The sequence below is a fragment of the Haliotis asinina genome, chromosome 15 (genome assembly GCF_037392515.1).
Source record: "Haliotis asinina isolate JCU_RB_2024 chromosome 15, JCU_Hal_asi_v2, whole genome shotgun sequence".
Lineage (NCBI taxonomy): Eukaryota > Metazoa > Mollusca > Gastropoda > Lepetellida > Haliotidae > Haliotis > Haliotis asinina.
Window position 1 is genome coordinate 13,742,757 of NC_090294.1, and position 18,236 is coordinate 13,760,992.

The 18,236-nt window shown below is 39.3% G+C and overlaps 1 protein-coding gene across 1 annotated transcript; it reads left to right on the plus strand.

Moving 5' to 3' along the window:
* Nucleotides 1–17,906, plus strand: LOC137266302 (sodium-coupled monocarboxylate transporter 1-like). The gene is made up of 16 exons (XM_067801785.1): nucleotides 1–342; nucleotides 1,825–1,893; nucleotides 2,955–3,006; nucleotides 3,498–3,565; nucleotides 4,053–4,133; nucleotides 9,278–9,351; nucleotides 9,605–9,742; nucleotides 11,155–11,290; nucleotides 12,205–12,293; nucleotides 13,770–13,888; nucleotides 14,859–14,929; nucleotides 16,031–16,117; nucleotides 16,551–16,756; nucleotides 16,944–17,056; nucleotides 17,346–17,437; nucleotides 17,790–17,906. The coding sequence occupies exons 1-16, from the start codon at nucleotides 1–3 to the stop codon at nucleotides 17,904–17,906; spliced, it is 1,854 nt and encodes a 617-aa protein (XP_067657886.1).
* Nucleotides 17,907–18,236: the final 330 nt, after the last annotated feature.

The window sequence follows — 18,236 nt, forward strand, 5'->3', positions numbered from 1 at the left end:
ATGGCCACCTCGGCGACGTTGTCAGTGTACGACTATATCGTAATTGCCGTAACACTGGCTGTGCCGTTAGTTATAGGTTTTTATTTGGCAGTACAGGGAAGGCAGAATAATACCAAAGAAGAATATCTTCTTGGAGGCAGGCGCCTTCATGTATTTCCTGTCACGTTGTCGTTGTTCGTGACATTCCTGTCATCGACTTCGCTCATTGGAATGCCTGCAGAGACGTTTACGACGGGATGGGATTTCACCTTCCTTGCTGCAGGAATGATGCTGTGTTACCTTGTCACCATGTTCACAGTTGTTCCCGTCATGTACACACTGCACGTCACTAGCATGTATGAGGTGAGGAATGGTCTAGACATGTATTTCCATGAAGATTCGGGTTAGAATTGGTCTTCAGTTAGCAAACGTATCTCATTTGTGTAGATCAATGCTCATATTGTTATGATTGTCTGGTAAAGGAGCGATTATTTACAGACCGGTCTCGTATCGATTTTAAAACCAAACAAGCATAGGTTTACATGTCATATCGCGTTTATACCATGAGTCATCAAACATACAACTGAATTGTGAGATGAGGACCCAGCTGCAAAAAGGTTTCGGTTTAAGAAACTGTATGAATAAGCAACCAAATCTTTTAATTGTCACTTACATCAGATGAATATATATAAAAAACTCGAGCACAACAGTTGACGTTATTGAAACTAGGCATTTATATATTGGAAGACCATGAATGTATGACACGTTGCTAAGGAAAACAACTGTTTTCCGTTATGTTCTTCATACGTTACAACAAAACATAAATATAATAGAAGATTAGACGTTGTTATTCATAAAATCGTGTTATGTATTCACAACAGTTGACATTTAGGCAAGCCATCTTCTTCAGTGTAATGTTATTACCTTGCCTTGAGAAGGTTGGCCAGGCAGTAGAATGCAAATAATGCTTAGAATAGCAAAGTAACTGTTAGAACAGTCTCATACAGCATAAATAAATATACCAAACATTTAAACATCTGCATACATGTATATGTATCATTATACACATAACAAGTACACAGAGTAATGATTTTGAACATCAGAGTAACACAGATTTAACAGAAATATAACTGTAAGAGCTGAGCATGACGCAACCGTGACTGACTAATTCCTTGGGTTCGGATCAAATGGAATAACATATGGACTGGTCGAATGGAGCACACATTGTGCATAGACGGGACATAGTGGGCACGCTTTCTAAAAACGGCGGGATTCAAATTGCGCTAGCATTTTTCAAGTTTGTGGACCAGCAATATTTACAGGTCTTTCGTGTGCATTTACCCTGCACACTCCAAAGATCAATTCATAGATGACCAGGTACGCGTGAAGATCAAGGTTACAGTTGGTCTTCAGAAACCGATGCTTGTAGGAGGCGATTAACCCTTCGTGTGATCAGACTCACTGACTTGGTATACCGGCAACTGCGTAGATCGATGCTCATGCTGTTGATCACGGGATAGTCTAGTCTAGACTAGATTAAAGCTGGAATGTTGCTGAGAACAGTGAGGGGGCTCGTCATGCTGTGTGAGCAACTTCTTTTGTGCCTTGGGTCACCAAGCAGGGAAAGTGCCCGAGAGGTTGATGTAACACCTTCCACAAAATGTGCCCTCCCGACGCTTTCTTGAATATTTTTCGCCTGTATGTTCTTCCAATCATCAGTGCCTGGCGGTAGTAAGTATGCACTGAAGTTTGAAAGTTTGATGTACGTCTACATTTGTCAGTCAAAGATAGCTAGTAGAAGTATTTTGTCACTCACTCATGAATGATGATTGTTCGTCTCTGCAGTACTTCCAACTACGTTTTGGGTCCCCCACCCTGCGTCTCTTGGTCACTCTGGTCGGTATGGTTCAGAAGGTAAGGCGAAAGTAATACCGCATTTTCGGGGTACATTCCCTTAGTCATGTCCAGACACCTGTTTAGGGATCCTCTTATGTTGGACCTGTACTATAGACCTGTGTATATTCTTTTTATGCCCGGAACATATCAAAATGACTGCGTCTGTCCGTGTACATTCGTTTTTTCCGGATCGGAACTTAAAGACCGTTTACAAATTCTTCATCAAACTTGGCACAAAGATAGGTCTTGTGGTGAATTTGTAGCTTTCGACAGTTTTGAAAATCTTAATATTTTTTTCCATTTCCATGGCAACAAGTTTTTCTTCACCAAACGTATTTGTTACATATTCAGGGGTTTTTGTTTTGTTTATTTTCTATGGCAACATGTGTTTGGTGGTGCTTTTCCTTTCTTTAAAATCTTTCAATGCTCTCCTTCCACTTCGCTATACACACACCAAAACATTTGAAATAATCATAATTAATAGACATTTTCATTAAGAGTATTTTGTCACTGCGAAGGATATTGGTGGCTTTGTCTTCTTTTTTTGTATCAAGCATTGAAATAGTGAATATGTTCCTGAACATCTGACACTCCATTTAGTACAATTTCTTCACCCGAAGGCATATCGGTTTACAAATATGGCCTATTTTTACATGCTTGTTTTCTTATATAGATATCTTATTGATAAAAATTTATAAATACCACCACGTTCCTCATCGACCAATAGGCATGAACATTGTAAAACACACAGTCCCTTGTCCTCCGTAAGTGCGTCAAGCATTAAGATAATGTATGCTTGTCAGTAAATATTTTCGCGTTATATGTATTGGGCATATGTGCTTGTCACGTTCAATGTCCTTAAAAATACCCAAACACACGTTTCAGTTGTCACAACAATCACACAAAGCCAAAGGACCACATTTTCCTTAATTAACAAATCACCTTGTAAATAGCCACACACACACTGAAACTAATGCATACCAGATCAGGACATGTGCAAACTGACACGCGTTGATACGGCATCAAAGTATCACTCGTGACAATTCATGATTCAGTATTTTTGACTCTCTTTGTTTCAGATCATGCTATCAGCCATCGTGCTACTCTCACCAGCACTGTCGATACAGACAGGTAAATTGCGTTAGGGAACATTCTACTCAAATTAAACTTTGATGGGGACACTGAAATATCAAAAATAATAGCAATAACATCTTCCACTTACATCCTCTACATGTATACCATTAAACTGCTTTTCAGAGCCGGATTGAAGTTGGAACATCTGAACAAGAGTCATATGACTCCTAAATATACTGAAGGAAACAAATAAGTAAACACCACTGCATGGCCGTGTTACATGATGAAATAACGGGCAAAAACGTTCCATAACTAGTCGAAAAAGTGCCCTTACACTTGTTATTAAAATTCACTTTTCACAATGGTGGTTTGCCGTTTTGCGATATCAGTGTTATCGTTTCTTTTGCCATTTAATGTTCCCAGACCTTCACTTAGAATGCAAGACAAAGTTTGCAAGGAAACCTTGACAAAAATAAAGGAATACACTTGTACTTTCACGTGTGTTACATGTTTAAAGGTTAAAGCTTGTCTTCACGTACATCTTTCAGCTACTGGTCTCCCGTTTTGGGTGTCAGTTGTTATAGTTGGACTGGTGGGGATAATATACACATCCATTGTAAGTATAACAATGCTACCTCATTCGTTATAAAGGTTTCCGATATTGGCAACCACAAGAGCACCAGAAACCAACTAGTTCAATCAATTATATCAACCTCTTGTTTGTCCTGGCCAGAATCGATTGATTACAGGCTGCCATCATGCACCTGATAATTAAGGCATAAACAAAAATAATATATCCATTATTTAAAAGGTTTATTGAAGTTAAAAGTAAAAGCTAAAGTCAGTAATTCTCATGGGTAGGGGCTTCTTAGCTGGCGCTGAGCTTGACATATCTCTGACACCTGAACACGACAAAAATCGTCACATGTTTTTGAACAAACCTTAGATACGGACATAACATCATGACCTGTAGGTATTTAGTGGTTGTCAACGACGAAACCGGCGCTCGCTATATACACCTGGAATACTGCCCACTGTGAGTTAAAACAACATACAAATATAACAAAAGCTGTATGGAAAATTTACTCATTCATCTATTTCAGGGCGGCATCCGAAGTGTAGTTTTTGCTGATGTCTTTCAAGCTGTAATCATCATGGTCGGTGTCATTTGTGTTCTGGTGAAGGTAGGCCACGTATTCTGTGTCCGATGTGGACCTTGTGTGTCAACTTTAGTCCATGGACGTCTCATGAAAACACTAGTTTGGTTTGTTGTTTACGCTAGCACTGAGCAATATGCCAACTATATGGCGGCGGTCTGTAAACAATTGATCCTTGACTAGACAATGATCAACATCATGAGCGTCGGTCTACGCAGTTGGGATACGATGACATGTGTCAACCAAGTGAGCGGGCCAGACCACCTGATTGCATAATCACCTTTTACGACAAGCATGGGTTGCTGAAGATCAGTTCCAAACATGATCTTCAGGGGTGTGAAAACTCTAGTAAATTCAGGCGTGTGTGCTTCAGTGTCTTTTCAGAAACAAATGCAAATATATGTGTTGCATCAATCTGTTTTCGTTTCGTAAGTAATAGAGTACATATATAGGTCTGTAACCAATGTTAAATATCATACTTTGTTTAATCGTTTCCTGTCATGCACGCGTAGAGGTATTGTGTTAGTTTGTGTTCCACTGAAGTTCCGCACCAGTGTGGTTTGCCTACAACTTAGAGTGTGTCAAATGAACCCTATTAAACATTCGTGACGGCTGTGTCTGACACAGTAACTTGTTTCGTGTGGCGATACAAATTCAAGACATCTTATCGCTGTCATAGACAAGGCTACGCATAACGTGGCTCTAATTATCCATATCACCTGGTAGGTGTATAACAATGAACTTGGTGGATGAGGGACCTCCCAGACAGGGTGATGGTCGCAATTACAATATCTTAATGATAATAGATGGTAATGTATGAAAACATCGACGCGTACGCTTTGTTTATGTAAAGTGTTTTCGTCCGGACTCTGAGTAATCCTGTTTTCCATAATCCGGAGTCCCGATACATTTTTTCTTAACTCATCATTAAAACTTGCTTTATAATCCAGACTCTCTCAGTTACGGTTTACGGTCGAAAATGACAGTCTGGACAATCAACTTTCAATAATAAACATCCTCGTTACTTCTATTGGAGTCGTCCGAATCACGTCCAACTCAGACCAAAAGACATCATATTGCTACTCACTACTGCTCACGCCTCGAAATATGTAGTTCAGTCGATCCCAAGGCAGTCCGCAGTATAGTCCAGCGGATAATGGTATAATTATGCATTTTCATGTTACAAGCATGAAAATTGGCAGATATGTTGCTTATACGATAAAAATATAACACAGATAGAGAGGCACTGAAAATTCAAGATGGCCGCTAATTTATACTCAAAATTACACCGTCAAAGACTTAGATTCTATGTAAATTTCACATTTTTCATACAATATGCACGAAAACTGGCAAATATGTTGCTTATACTATGAAAATAAGAAACAGATAGAGAGGCATTGAATGTTTAAGATGGCCACCATTTTGCAAAGTGGCCGCCGATGTCCACTCAAAGTTACACCGTCAGATACTTAGATTCAATGTCAGTTCCACAGTTTTCATGTAATGTGCATCAAATTTGGCAAATACATATATGTTGCTTGTACCATTTGACATATGTCGGAACAATGAAAACCTTACTTACCCACTATTTTCCGTGATATTGGTAGTCAGCATAAACCTGATCAAGACTCCCATGAACACTCGTCTGGGGATTTCCTCGCTTACCTACTCGAGTAACATGTGACCAGATGATTGGGCAGTCTCCACCACAAAGACGCAGTGCAGTGCACTTTAGGGCAGCTTTGAGACACTTGCATCTACCCGACACTTCAACAGTTGTTGATAGGTCTTTGACACGTCTGGTACTGTTGACCATGAGGGCTCCCACATGTTGGATGCATTGCGATAGTTGACTGTTCCCATATATGTCCTCCCTGATAGACTGTTCTCTTAGCAAGTTCTTTGAAAGCTGCAGATGCTGGTGGTATTTTTCCATTTCTCTAACCTTCGAAGAGGACATGAATTTTCTTGCTTTGTTCAGATTCACATCGTCACTTGCTCTATCATACATCAATACTGTGAATATTGAAGAAATGTGTTTCAACTCGCTTTCTCTGTCCATGGCCTCGCCTACTTCATGCACACCGTCTTGTACACATCCCAGAAAATACCATGTCTTGTTGTGTTTTCCAGTTGGATTTCTAGATACTTGGTAAACACTCCCTCACGGAAAGATGAAAACATGTTATATTCTCAAGGTTTCATCAGAATCACAACTGTTGATCCATCCAGTATTGATAGCCCAACTTCTGGCCTGTTCAAGGCGGGACAGAAAACATCTTCCAGACCCTAAAGAAGCTGTGATTTAACAGATGGTCAAAGCATATCAAGATGAATTTCATTCGCATGCTTAAAAATCCATCGAAATTACCTTCTCTAGTTTGACAGGGTATGTAAAGGAAAGAGAACAGACTACAGTGATTCTTTAGGCTGACAACTTGCTTCTTTGAGGATGACTGTCATTTTGTTTGAGGTGATGACAAAAGTGACAGTTTGTTCTTCTTGATAGGTTCTGATGAACCGTTCCTTGAGGAAGTCGATCATTCCCAAGGTGCTCAATATTATTCAAAGTTTCTACAACAGCTGATGCAGCACTAGCAATATCCCTTGTTGATGTTACGAGAAGATCATGTCCATGCTCAAGAAAAGGACTTCCAGAGTCTTTGATTACATCTGTAAGAGCACGAACATCTGTGTAAAACGATTCTTCCATTCCTTTACTCTGTTTATGGAAGAGAAGAAATATTTTGCATTCTGCAAAATCTATATCATTTGGCAGCTTTCCAAGTTCAGAAAAGGCTTGTACATGTGATTGTGGTGTAACTTACGAGTCATTGTGGTGAAACCATTTCCTGACTGGGCAGATGACAGAATCTTTTTTTTCTTTTCTGGCAAACTCCATCTAAGTAGCATCTGTGGACTGTGTTTGACAAGCTATCATTTTCTGGAAAACAGACCAAAATAAATATTATTTTCATGACATAATACTATGATCTATATATTTGTAACAGTCATTGTCATGGGATAATTCTCGTGATTGATATTTTTTAGAATTTGAATAACCTGTGAACCTGTTGTATTTATATTGATAAGAGAAATATTACACTTATTAGTTATTATCGTGGACATCAAACTTGTACACCTAGATGATTTTAAAATCTAAAGCTAAAATGTTCCAAATATCAGAGACATTATTTTGTTTAGAAACCATTTTGTCTGTAGAAAATAAACCACATATGACTTTTAGTTAACTGGTACTGACATGCAATCAAAATTGTAATTGTAATTCAACAAATATTTTCAAGAGAAGTCCACCTCCATCTAAAATCAGTGAGAGGAAAGTATTATTACATGTAAATTCTACACAGCCTGTGATACTATTATTTATAAAAATACCAGGTAATATATACAATGTATCGTGAGCAATTGTTTTAGACAATTCTCAAACTATACGCCAATGAAGGAGATATATATTATTTGTCTTGTCAACTATGAATGTCACTGTAACTTGTCTTGATGAAATCCCTAGGTGCTGTTGCATACAATTAACGCAATAAAAGCGTTAAACTCACCATTCATGTCTCCTCACAAGCAGTGAACATTCATCCTGCCATGTGTGTAAAATCAGTATACATTTCCAATTAAATAGGTCTATTTGACTGATTACCGCATTGTAACCTTGACTGATGACAACTATCACAACAAAGGGGAGATCACTCTCATTTAACCTCATTTCTAGTACTTTCCACGCCACAAATAATAGTGGCTCTATCCGTCACAATATTTTTTTTAGGAATATACAAAAATTAAATTATTAGAAAAATAACATATTTTTGAGTGCCTTCCTATCAGAAAGGTGTTAGAATATTATTTTCTTAGTATTTTAACTAAAATTTCACTTGTAACATGAAAATGCACAAGTGCATACAAATCATACCATTATCCGCTGGACTAGTAGACAGATTCGATCAGGGTGACAAATGTAGACACTCAAATTTTATTTTTATTGTCCCACAGGCAAACTGTAGCGCAAATGGGTTGTGCAGCAAAGAGAAAATGACCAGTCCTCCTACATACGAGTGAGCCAAGTGAGCAAAGCCTGGCAACGTACTTTCCTCGCTTCAGTTCGAAAAATATTTTTCATGGGAAAATAAAATATCTCCACCATAAACATTATACACCTGTTTCTTCTCTGGGTTGTGCTCTAAAATTTCCAAGCCCATGTTGAACAATTACTCACATGTAATATGTTTTATTCAACATTTTAAGCGCAACTCGTGATAGATCAGACCGTTCTTCGCCTCCACTTCCCCCTTCAAGCTTCCGGTTCAACGGAACAATAACAGATAAGACAAATAAACCCCCAAAAGGTTCATGATAAAATTAGGCAATATGGTATTTCTTTTTCATTTCTGCTTATTCTTGTTCCGTCACTTCGTTGAGTCGGAAGCTGGCAGGGGTAATGGAGGCGAAGAACGAACTGAATACCACGAGTGACGCTTAAAATGTTGAATAAAATATAATTCGCGTGAGTAATTATTAAACATGGGGTAGGAAATGCCAGAGGACAACCAAGTGAGAAAATGGGAGAGTACCTTTGATGGTGGCGATATTATATTTTGAGATGAACAATATTTTTCGATCCGAAGCGAGGAAAGTGCGTTGCCAATTTTGCTCGCTTCGCTCGCACATATGCGCTACAGTTTGCCTGTGATTGCCCCGTAACGTGAAGGCGTGGAAGTATTTGATGAGTGCGCGTTTCTGATGTTCAACCGCATTTTGGTTTTCCTAAACTTGGAGAGTGTAAAATGAACTGAGTAATTTCATCTGCGCGTTTAACCCTCCGCCAGTCACAATCATGAAGTTATGGAAATCCGTTATGAAATAAACATTAGTTTTGTATTTTGAAAATATCGATAAACAACACATGTTTACACTGATTTGTTGCTTTCGTTTTTTGTTTATGAAATTATTGGGCGGAAACACAAATTGCAATAAATACATATCTGCCTGTACACTTTGTTTATGGTTCTCTATTACTGGATTCATCTGTGAGAAGATACCACTTTCAATGTACAGATATCTCAACAGATGTCCCATCAAAGGGGAATAGTTACGGTAATTACCGCATGGATCTTTATAAATGCATATTGAATGCTCTATGTTTGCAGACAGTTGATAGTGCAGGTGGTATGGGAGCAACATGGAGGTTGGCGAATGAAGGTGGAAGGATGCCGCCATTGAAGTAAATATGTTGTGTCACTATTCCCTTGTTTAGAATTAAGAGGTGTTGAAAAGGATCGGGAAGAATACACGCCAAGTCATTCCGAAACAGATAAGACAGATTGATGCACAATGTATTATTTACTGGTTTGTAGAATCCATATAAACTTTGAATATTGCTTATAAACAATACCAAAACAAATATTTTCATATAATTTGTATTGTGTTCCAATTTGATGATCGTTTTATTATATCTCAATTTATATTTTCCCCAGTTTTGACCCTGACCCCCGAGAACGTCACTCATTCTGGACTCTGCTATTCGGAGGAATGTTTACATTCTTCGCTTATACGTTCGACCAATCGGCCATTCAAAGGATCTGTGCCATACCGTCAATGACAGGGGCCAGACTGTAGGTTTGATTGCATGACAAAATACAATACACTACGTTGAAAACGAGTACAAACAGTGCTTTGTCCCTGGAAACTTCCTCTGCCTTCTAGTTGAAACTACAGTTAGAACATTGCATGATATAGGTGTTTTCTTTCAGCTGTGTTATGACCTTACGTTACTGTAGCTGAACATGTTCAGAAAGTTCAAATACACGTTCTGTTGTTGGTAAAAAATTACCACTAGTCATACGTGAAGGTGGGGTAGCCTAGTGGTTAAAGCGTTCGCTGTCACACCAAAGACTCGGGTCCTTTTCTCCACAGGAGTACAATGTGTAAACTCCATTTCTGGTGTCTCCCGCCGTGATATTCTGGAATATTGTTAAAACCATACTCAATCACTAACTCAATAGCCAATCGACTAATCTCTGATAAATCATCGTTTGGAACATAAGAAAATATTCAATTCTTGATCATGTAGCGACTGACGCCGGGACTCGTTCCGTGTTTCAACGCAACTCCAACACGCCAGGTTGCGGTGTAATAGTCGTGAATACGCATTGAGTGGCCCTGATTACTGACATTACCTCGTAGGTGTATGTAACACCTGGATGAGAGACCTCCCATACAGACTGATAGTCGTAATTACAATACCTGAACGATAATAAATGAATTGCAATGAACGACCCGAAAGGTTGTTGTTGCCCTTAAGTGTTAACACTTCAAATAACTCAGGCATGAACCGTCTCGTGTGATCTAAAATAGGAAAAAAAACTATATGAATCTTGTTTCTTATGACATAAACCTAGTCGAACCCTAAATACAATCCCAAGCGAAATGCGAATGATATTGTAAACGTAAAATAAGTATAAAACATTATATAGAATATATCATGTTCCTTTAGAGTGCATCTATTTGTTAATAATGGATTTGTATATATGTTTGAAAATGGATCATCGTTTTATTGCTAAAATACAGCTCATTCGACGTGAAATATAGACTCACTCACTCACCTAAATCATGTTTATGTATTTCTGGAACACCCCAGATGGCATTCTGATTTTGGTCTAACGTTGTCAATGGCTGGTTTTGTCACGGTCGGATTTCCAACGTTGGCGCGACGGTCGAAAAGACGCTGGGCAACATTAGTGATAACGCTGGGCAAACGTTGGTCCAACGTCAAAATGTTAGGTTTCGTCACTATACCAAGGCTTTACTGGTATTTAGAGGGAGTTTTACGCCACCTTTAGCATTATTCCAGCAATATCACGACGTGGGGCACCATAAATGGGCTTTACACATTTTACCAATGGGGGAAAAGGAATTCGGGTCTCTGGCGTGACCAGCGAACGCTTTAACGTCTGGGATACTCCACCGGACATACTAGTGTTTAGAAATGAAGGATAATTTACAAAAATCTCTTTTTAACCTACAGCGTGTATGCATGGAACATACCTATCCTGGGGGTCTACATGGTCTGTGTGTGCTCAATGGGCGTCGTAGCTTATAGTTTCCTCGCAGCAAAGGGATGTGATCCCTTCCAGGCTGGCATCCTCACAGACAGAAACCAGGTATGGCCTGAACCAAATCGTAAGAAGTGTGCTTGTTTGTTGTTAACGCCACACTCAGTAATTTTTAGCTATACAAGGGCGATCTTTAAATAATCCAGTCTGGACCAGACTATCCAGTGATTGACATCGATCTACACTGCTGGGATATGTGTCAACAAGCTCAGCAAGCTTGTGGTCGCCTCTTCTGAAAAGCATTGGTTGCTGAAGACCAATTCTAATCCAGGTGTGCAAATGTCACATGCTTGTTGAGTCTGTATGGTTTTACTCAGCTTTTAGCAATATTCAAGCAATATTACGACGGGAACACAAGAAATGGACATTTTCCCAGTAGAGAAACGAACCTGTGCTTTCGGATTAGCGAGCGAGCGATGTAATCACCAGCCTAACAAACCGCCCGAACATCATTCCCACAGTGGTTACTTGTCACATCTTCCAACGCAACCTCTGTTCTAATGCGACCCTTTCGCGCTGCGAGTATTCAAGACTCGTGATTGGAGGCAATCAGATTTAGTAGTGCAATCAGCGACCTTGTTTCAATGTGATCGTCCGCAAGATCTCAGTAATTTCCAGATGCATCGTGAAAACTAGAACCTCTTCCCGAGCGCGATACTCAAATGTTTCTTCTAGACAGAACTCAGTCATGTCATATTTGTTTCTCCACATTGCTTGCATTTGTCAAGTTGAATCTAAATCGATGTACCACGTGTTCTGATTGGACAGAAAAAAGGGAGATATGTCTGCTGCCATTTTTTGCCGCTATTTTATGAGAACCGCGAAATATGGCCGTGTTAGAACAGAGGTTCGTAGGAAGATATGACAAGTAACCTCTGTGGGAAGAGAATGCCCGAACATGTATATGCTTGCAAAAGAAGGGAAAGCATTTAAGGATAAAGAATTAAACATATTCTTTTCAGCTGATGCCCTTCGTTGCGTTGGAAGTATTTAAAGCTATACCTGGCATGGCTGGTTTGTACCTAGCCACTATATTCAGCTCTTCGTTAAGGTACGTCACACAGGTAACACACATGCGACTTGTAACACAGCGACACCGCTGGCATTCAGAGACCCACGCCATCTTTACAGATATTATACTGACTCAAGAGAATATTATATACATGTATATCATAAGTCTCAAGAGAATGGAGACATGAAGAGAACTGTTTATACCATCATATTGGTATAACAATCGATCCCATGATAAGTTTGTCTCATTAATGTCAACAATCAATTCTATTCTTTGAATAAAATATCACGTTCCTTACAGGAAGTTTACCATGTTGAAAAGGCTTATATCGTTTAAAAATGTTTCTTGCGCTCCTATTATTTTTGTATCTTAGCACAAACGGCCACGGAATGCAAATATAAACTTGTCACTGGTCACTTGTCACAATCTGTGGTACTAGTATTGCTCAAATATGAAATGGCTGAATGTATGCGTTGGATGAAATATACATGTAATACAAGAAGTCATCGCTTGATAACAGTTTTAAATAACGGTTTTAAATCTGTTAAGTGTGCTAAGAAAGTTCCATAACACGCGATGGTTGGGTGTCCTTATTTTGCCTTGAATTTAGTCTTCATAAACCAGCAGGTTTGTGTGACTCCAAATGCAGGAATATATTGTGTGCATGAGGGCGTGTGTTCACTCGCGTGTTGTCATATATACCTTTACAAAGTAGGGCATATTCCATTTTGAGGGCATACCACTAGCCAATGCCAGTGCATATGAGAAAAAGTAATATACAGATGAAACATTTTCCAAAGGAATGGAAAAAACTCACATTTACCTCAGTTTCTGTTCATCGTCTGTTTCCTCCTTGGTTTCATAATTTGCATTTCATCAATGTTGTAAATCCAATATCCCCTAGTTTTTGAATGGTATATATGTCTTTGAGATCCAGTATCCCCGTGTATTGATTCATTGTTTGTGCTATTTTCTCTGATTAACTTTGTTTATTGTAAGGTGATGTTTAAGAGAATTATGGTATGTTCGTACTGAACGTGTTGCAGGAATGAAGATTTTATGGATATCAACTTCTTTATGAGAGAACACAACGTTTCGGAGTTAATGCTTACTCCTTCATCAGGAGTAAGCATTAACTCCGAAACAACTTCTTTATGAGAGAACACAACGTTTCGGAGTTAATGCTTACTCCTTCATCAGGAGTAAGCATTAACTCCGAAACGTTGTGTTCTCTCATAAAGAAGTTGATATCCATAAAATCTTCATTCTTATGTATTTTCACTTCTAAATGACATTCAAAGACTTGAGTATAAACCTTGATGCGTTAAAAGCTTCTGTTCTTGTAAGGTTCCTATTTATATGTGCCTAGTTAAAGATGTTCTGATAATAAGCCTTGCGAAATAGTTAAATGATACGACTGTTCATGGCCCTTACTCTATGAACTGCTACATTATTCATGATCTTTATCATTATTTGAAGTAAGTCAAAAATGAACCATCAGTTTTTGGTATCTAGCACCTTCTCGTCCGTCATCAACGGTCTTGCTGCAAACACCGTCGTGGATATTCTGAAGCTGCCATTTCAACGCTATAAGACAAAGGAATCAGTAAGGATGCTCATAGCTAAAATAGCAGGTATGAAAATGTCCAGAGATATTTCCAAACTGAAAGGTGAAAGTTAATCCAGAAATCTGAACTGGAATATATTGTGAAATCAGTACATATTGAGACACAACGTGTAGGAATGATTATTCATAGTCCAAAGAAAGAAATACAATCTGTAAAACTATATAGCCCTGGTGGGGAGATCCCATCACCAGAGTCAGTGCCTTAAGGAATTTTCAAAATTTGTCGCAGCTGAATATATAGGAATGAGGAATATTTAGAAAGTCAGTATGCACTGGTCAGACTGACGGCATTGTTAAGCTCTTAGCGTAGAATTGTGGCATGCACAAGATATGACCATCAGGACGTGCTTCGTCTTTGATTACGTACCATACTCGTCGTCATTAATGATAGGTCAAGCTGTTGGTAACACTATTTCCGCTACGTCCGATACATTCTGTTACACATGACTCATTTCTATTCAAATTGATGATGATAGGCCAAACTTAACGCAGCATATCTTCAGACAGAACACATGCAGGAGCACCGTTCACCGAACTTTTTGTCTGTATGTCACGATGTCAACACATGGAACATCAACATGGCAGTCTTAGTTCTGTTACTTTTGTCAAACGTATCCTTAGATCTGTCAAGAGTCATTTGATCCTTTATTCACGACGCCTAGCATATAGGTACAACAAACCCATTAAAGCGGTTCTCCATACCCACAGGTTAAAGACAGTGTTAAGTGTTGTAAGAGTTTGGACTTTAAAACACTAACATCAGACCCACTCTGCCAAAATGTTTCATAATGCTTGTCTCCATAATAAAGCTACTTAACAAACTGTCATCATTTTGTTTTGATTTTCCATGTGAAGTTTTACGATTGTAAAGTAACAGTAGAGCTGTTGCAGAAACAGCCTCAAGGGCGAGAAGCATGTGCAGGTTAGGGTTTTCTGACCACCCAATCTAGTTAGTATTTCAATGTGTATGGTTTCAGTATGGCTTTACGGCGGTGTATGCATTGGCTTAGTATTCCTAGCACAGAACCTTCCTGGGACAGTGTTTGAGGTGAGAAGTGAACGTTCTGAAACATTCTATTTATTTTCGTTGGTGATTTGTGTCATCATTAGTTCACATGATTGCTATTCTCTTACACATCAACACATCACGATGTTCCGATTTGGGGACATGTATTTTATACATGCAAGTGTATAGCAATTCAAAGCAAGGCAAGACTTTCTAAGTTGTAGGTTTGCCGTATCCAAGAGACTCAATCATGAAAGAAATATAATGTTTACAAATAAGTTATGGTCTGTTTTTGAGGGGTAAGTAACATAGAGGGAACTAAAAGTTAAAAATGTCTCATGTTACAAACATTCAGTAGTTCAGCCATGCCAGATATACACTTTAACCCCTCCTGTCCGAGTCTGAAATATTCGAAAGCATCATCTACCGGATGATACTTAATGACTGAACGAAGTACATGCTAAAGCTGTTTTCTTAACTTCTCTTTGCGAAAGGTGTTGGGGGCGGGTACCGACAGTTTAATGACAATTGAAACTCTCGTTTAAACAGGTGTAAATTAACTGTGCATCCCCTTTCTAAACTGTGTACTCGCTTTCCTTAAAAGCTGTATTCTCCGTGTAATTTGGCAAATAAATAGTCACCCATTCATTTTGAGTTATATATCTATTGGAAACATAGCGCAGCACCATTTGCAGACTGTCGCATTGTACCGTGAAGACAAAGATTAAAGTAGGTTTGCAGACACGAAAAATGGTCTTCCCGACTAGAGAGATCGTGTGGTCAGTTTCTTTGACTTCATTCATGCATGTTATCGTCCAGACGTAGATCGAAGCTTATGAGGCCAGTCTCTGGATTGTCTTTTCCAGACATGGTTATTTCCAGACTACTGTCATATAACTGGAAAAGTGCAACAAACAAACATATTCTTTCCGAACTGGTATAAGTGGTTTCTGTTTGTAAGGAAGGATCACATCCGTTTGCTTCGAGATAACTGTAGACCATAAGCACTGTCTTGTCAGGTTCTGACTCCAGAGTTTACAGATCACATACAAGGATTGTTGCTCAGTGAGGCGTTAACAACAATAAACTTCAGAACTACAAATCAAATAGCAGAGTCTTTATCCACTTGTTTCCATATTACAGGTCACTATGAGCCTGCTAGGAGCCTGTGGTGGGCCGATAGTGGGCGTCTTTTTCCTGGGAGCTCTGGTGCCATGGACAAATAAAATCGTGAGTAAAAAGTACAACACCGTAATACGTGGGACATAGAGAACCTCACTCGACACATCTTTGTCATCAAATATAATAAGTCGAAAGTCGAAATTTTACCTACATTTCATATAGCGAACTCGGAAAGGAAGTAAAATGATCAAATGAAGATATGTGTTGATTCAGCCAGCTAGTCCATGGTTAGGAAAAATCCAGTCGGGCCAGTAGATCTCCGCAGTTACTGACTCGACTGGCAAGTGAATTTTCATGGGGTCATTTTGCAAATACATCACCCTTTCCTTCCTGTTAACTTGGAATAGATATTCAAATTTCGAAGTGAATTATTCTGTTGGCTAGCACCTTTCAGGCATACTGGCTTGCAAACAAAAGGAAACTATTTTAAACACTGGTCTGGATGTGAATCCCGCCCCCTAACCTTTATTCAATGATACAGGGTGCCATAACAGGATTGATCGTGTCTCTCCTACTGAGCACGTGGATGAGCATCGGAGCAGCGTTATATGGACAGAGACCCGTACCCCTTCCCCCAGCTCCTAGCAACTCCTGTGGCGATTTCTCGCTGGCCACCGTCCACGGCGGAAACATATCCACACGGTCGCCATCAGTGTTTAATATAGCATCAACGTCAGCAACGTTCAGGTAGCGTAACTTTCGGCGCTATATTAATTGCAGAACATACTTGAATTGGGTTTTTACATGCACATTTTTGAAAAAATATACAAATTCTAGATACGTATGCGCTAGTCATCAAGGTGTGATTCACAGTAGCAACACTCGTGTTGGTTAAAATAGGGTCATACCTTCCTCAACAGCTTGATCATTGCAGTAACGCCACAGAAAACGACGAACTCTTCATTTACAACATCTCTTACCAACACTACGGACTTACAGCCTGGCTGTTTGCATTAATCGTGGGATTTGTGATCAGCCTTGCTACATGTAAGTAACGGTGCCCATGTTCCTCCATCCTGTATGATATGTGACTCTAAACCACAGTGCAACATACACGTACAAGGTTGAAAGTGTTCAGTCCTATATGATGTATTCCACATGCAGCTGAACTTTTAGAAGTTGAGAGGACTTTTATTTTATTTTGTCTTTTTATTTGAAGATTAAATTTTTCAGTAAAACTTTGCATATCCATTTATAAGTGACACTAGCCTGGAAATGGTTTTTGAATGACGATGTTTAAACCTTTGGGGAATATTAATTTGAGATGTTATTACAGGTAAAACCTATCCTCCTATATCGGATGACAAGCTACTGTTTCCGGTTGTGAGACGATTTTGGAGGATTGAGAGTTTTCACTTGTCTGGACAAGTGAGTACTAGCATCATTATGTACTGTGAATCTACTTGTCACTGCATGGAACAAGTCAACGTTGTTTCTGCACCTGTGGTGCGCGAACCGTGAATAGTTGAGTAATGGGATCGGGTGGCCATGCTCGCTGACATGCATGCTACATGTCATCGTATCCCAGGGGTGTGGATCGATGTTCATGCTGTTGATCACTGGATTGTCCGGTCCAGGCTCGACTATTTACAGACCTCCACCGCATAGCTGGAATATTGTTGATTGCGGCGTTAAATACCCAACCAACCAACCAACAACTTTGGACGCTGATCAGTGAAAAATAGCTATAATATACATGTCTGTTGTGTTTCATTTTCAGCAGGAGGAAGAGAAGCCTGTCACTCTGCAAGACCATACACAATGCGCCCTCACCTCCGTCAAGTCAAGCACTGGGTCAGTGAATGGAGAAAATCACTGCATGGACAGCAGATTTTGATGACCCTCTGGATCAGAAACCTCTCTGAGTCCTTATTGTTGTGAAGTATTATTGTAGTTGAAAGAGCAAAACATTGTAGTGGATGAAACAGGATCGCGTTTAACAAAGCAATCGTTGCGCTCCGTCTCTCGTATCTCGTTTATTGTAACATAGAACCGACAGTCGTAACGCTAACATAGCTTTATAAAAGAGCCCAGAACAGTAATTAGGGACTGACAGTGGTAAGCACTGACATGTACAGTGCCAAGTTAACTTAATGACAAAAACATATCATACTGACTATCTCATCACATCGATTAGAATTATGTTAATTCGGAGTTATCCTTTGGT

Excerpts from the sequence above, each read along its gene's own strand:
- LOC137266302 (XM_067801785.1), top strand. The coding sequence starts at position 1 with ATGGCCACCTCGGCGACGTTGTCAGTGTACGACTATATCGTAATTGCC. Across the intron at positions 343-1,824 it reads ACGTCACTAGCATGTATGAG|TACTTCCAACTACGTTTTGG; the intron begins GTGAGGAATGGT and ends TCGTCTCTGCAG. Across the intron at positions 14,930-16,030 it reads TTCCTGGGACAGTGTTTGAG|GTCACTATGAGCCTGCTAGG; the intron begins GTGAGAAGTGAA and ends TCCATATTACAG.